Source organism: Clupea harengus, chromosome 19 (genome assembly GCF_900700415.2).
Source record: "Clupea harengus chromosome 19, Ch_v2.0.2, whole genome shotgun sequence".
Taxonomy (NCBI): Eukaryota; Metazoa; Chordata; class Actinopteri; order Clupeiformes; family Clupeidae; genus Clupea; species Clupea harengus.
Genome location: NC_045170.1, coordinates 11130459 through 11132537, shown reverse-complemented (window position 1 = coordinate 11132537; position 2079 = coordinate 11130459). Strand labels below are relative to the sequence as shown.

General features: G+C 42.4%; 1 protein-coding gene across 1 annotated transcript; it reads right to left on the bottom strand.

The window, feature by feature from the left end:
- Nucleotides 1-793: 793 nt before the first annotated feature.
- LOC105896023 (zymogen granule membrane protein 16-like) lies at nucleotides 794-1436 on the bottom strand (the record flags this gene model as incomplete). The annotated part of the gene is made up of 2 exons (XM_031586676.2): nucleotides 794-1154; nucleotides 1306-1436. Coding segments are annotated over 2 exons (492 nt in total), but the record flags the coding sequence as incomplete, so codon positions are not given.
- Between the last annotated feature and the right edge of the window lie 643 nt (nucleotides 1437-2079).

The following is a 2079-nucleotide window of genomic DNA, read 5'->3' as shown; positions in this document are numbered from 1 at the left end:
GCATAACTCTTACTGGAATTAAGTCACCAGAGATTGTTCTGTGATAAAGTCCTGAAATAATGCTCATGATTAAAAGTCTTGGCGCAGAATGTCTCTTATGTGATCCTTAAAATAGAACTTGAATGAAATATTTAATATGATGTGTCATCTCAATCTGTCATGGGTCATCAAAAACTATGAGGAAATGATGAAAATGGACACCTATTAATATCAACATCCAACTGACTGCTTTAAATGTGACATATGACAACTTTATCATTCATTTCCATTCATAAACTCATAACATAACAAATGTAAAATGTACTTAAATTATTTGACTTTTTTAACGTATTTCCTGCAGTAGGTAGGGTCAAGAATGTCATGAATCATAGTGAGTTTTAGATGAATGAAAGGATTTTTATTCAAAACTTTTCAATATGAGTGTTACCAGCTTTTGATTAATCATAATTTAATATATATTTGATGTGATTAAAATAAGAAAAAATTGCATCACTGTCAAGGACTATGTCAAACCTCTCAGAGGTGACCACACAATGTGCACATATCCCACAACATCAAGTCCCAGTAGTAAACTAATAATTCATAGCATTTTTCACATCGAACCACAACCTGCATGGATCATATAAAGTAACACATTTTGCAGTCATTTACTGAACATTTTGATCTTGGTAGGCTTTAGAAATTTAAATTAAAATGTAGTTAAGAAACAGTGCATTAGAATGTAAGTTATAGCAGAAGTTATAACAATGGAAGAATTAGGAGCTGGAAGAATTCAGCTTCAGTTTGCTGGCCCTTAGTTCAGAGCCATCCTGGTGGTGTTTCCTGCGGTGTGCATTTCATACCCCATGGAATCCACATCGCCCCAGTGCGCTCCCAGGGAGGTGATGCCCACGTTGTTGGCACGGCCGCTAAGGATCCTCAGCTCGCTCTCAGCGTTGGTGGGGTAGTGGTTGAAGGACAGGCCGGTTGGTTGGCCTGCTGCCAGGAAGCGTCCCCTGCTGGTTACGAAGAACAGCTGGTAGATGAAGTTGCTGGGGTTGTACTTCCCCGACACCTGGACGATGGCCTCGCCCTCGAAGAGGGAAATGCTCACACGGTTGGTGCCGTTGTTTCCGACCATAGGAGTCCAGGCGAAGCCATACTTCAGCTGAAATCTGAAAGAGTTGTATCAGTTGTTAGGTCAGAGGCTGACATGTCATTCTCATCACTTCTAGAGAGGTTTAAGTCAAGCCTAATAAATGTCCTTCAATTTGCAGATTGAAATCAGTTCAGCTAAGCAGGCTACAGTATTCCAAGTTTGCGTACCCAGTGACAATGTTGTTGTTCCGCTCCCACATTCTGACTGCGGTGATGCGACCCGTTCCAGAGGTGGCAAACTGGGTTCCGGTGGCGCTGCCCACGGGGACCGAGAAAGAGTACCGATCCGGCTGATCTGTGAGACAGAGAGATCACACGTTGGACACGCATCACCTGTCTCCATGGCAACCCTCATTAACACCCACTTTCACAGCTCGTTCCCCCGGCGCCACTTTGACAGTGTCACTCCGACGCTTCCTGCCGACATTTGTCGCTGTGAGCCTGACTCACTGCATGTGCTGGCAGTCATAAACTGATTATGAGTGCAGTGTGGTGGTGGTGGGGGGGGGGGTCGGGGGGAAGCCTATTTAGAGATGGTAAGAGATACTTACGCTGAGCCCAGGCAGTGGAGCACAGAAGACACAAGGCCAACAGGGAGAACATGTCTGTAATAAGAGAGAACATTACCTCCATAACAGCATTCAATAAGTACATACATGTTTCTGAAAAGTCAAATATTCTTTGGAAGTCACAGGGTTTCAAATAGCCATTGCCTGTGAAGTCTAAATCTAGAGTGAAATCAAGGTGTCAGCTGGGAACAACACACCAAAATTAGGCCTACTCCTTGAATAATCAATTTCTAAACTTCACCAGTCTGATCTGTGACCTAGAAGTATTATTCAGACAGTATTTCAATAGCCCTATATATTAGCCAGTTGTTTGTGTATGTTTAGTTGTTGTTGTTTATTTATTTATGGATAAAAACTAAAACGCAGCTTTAAA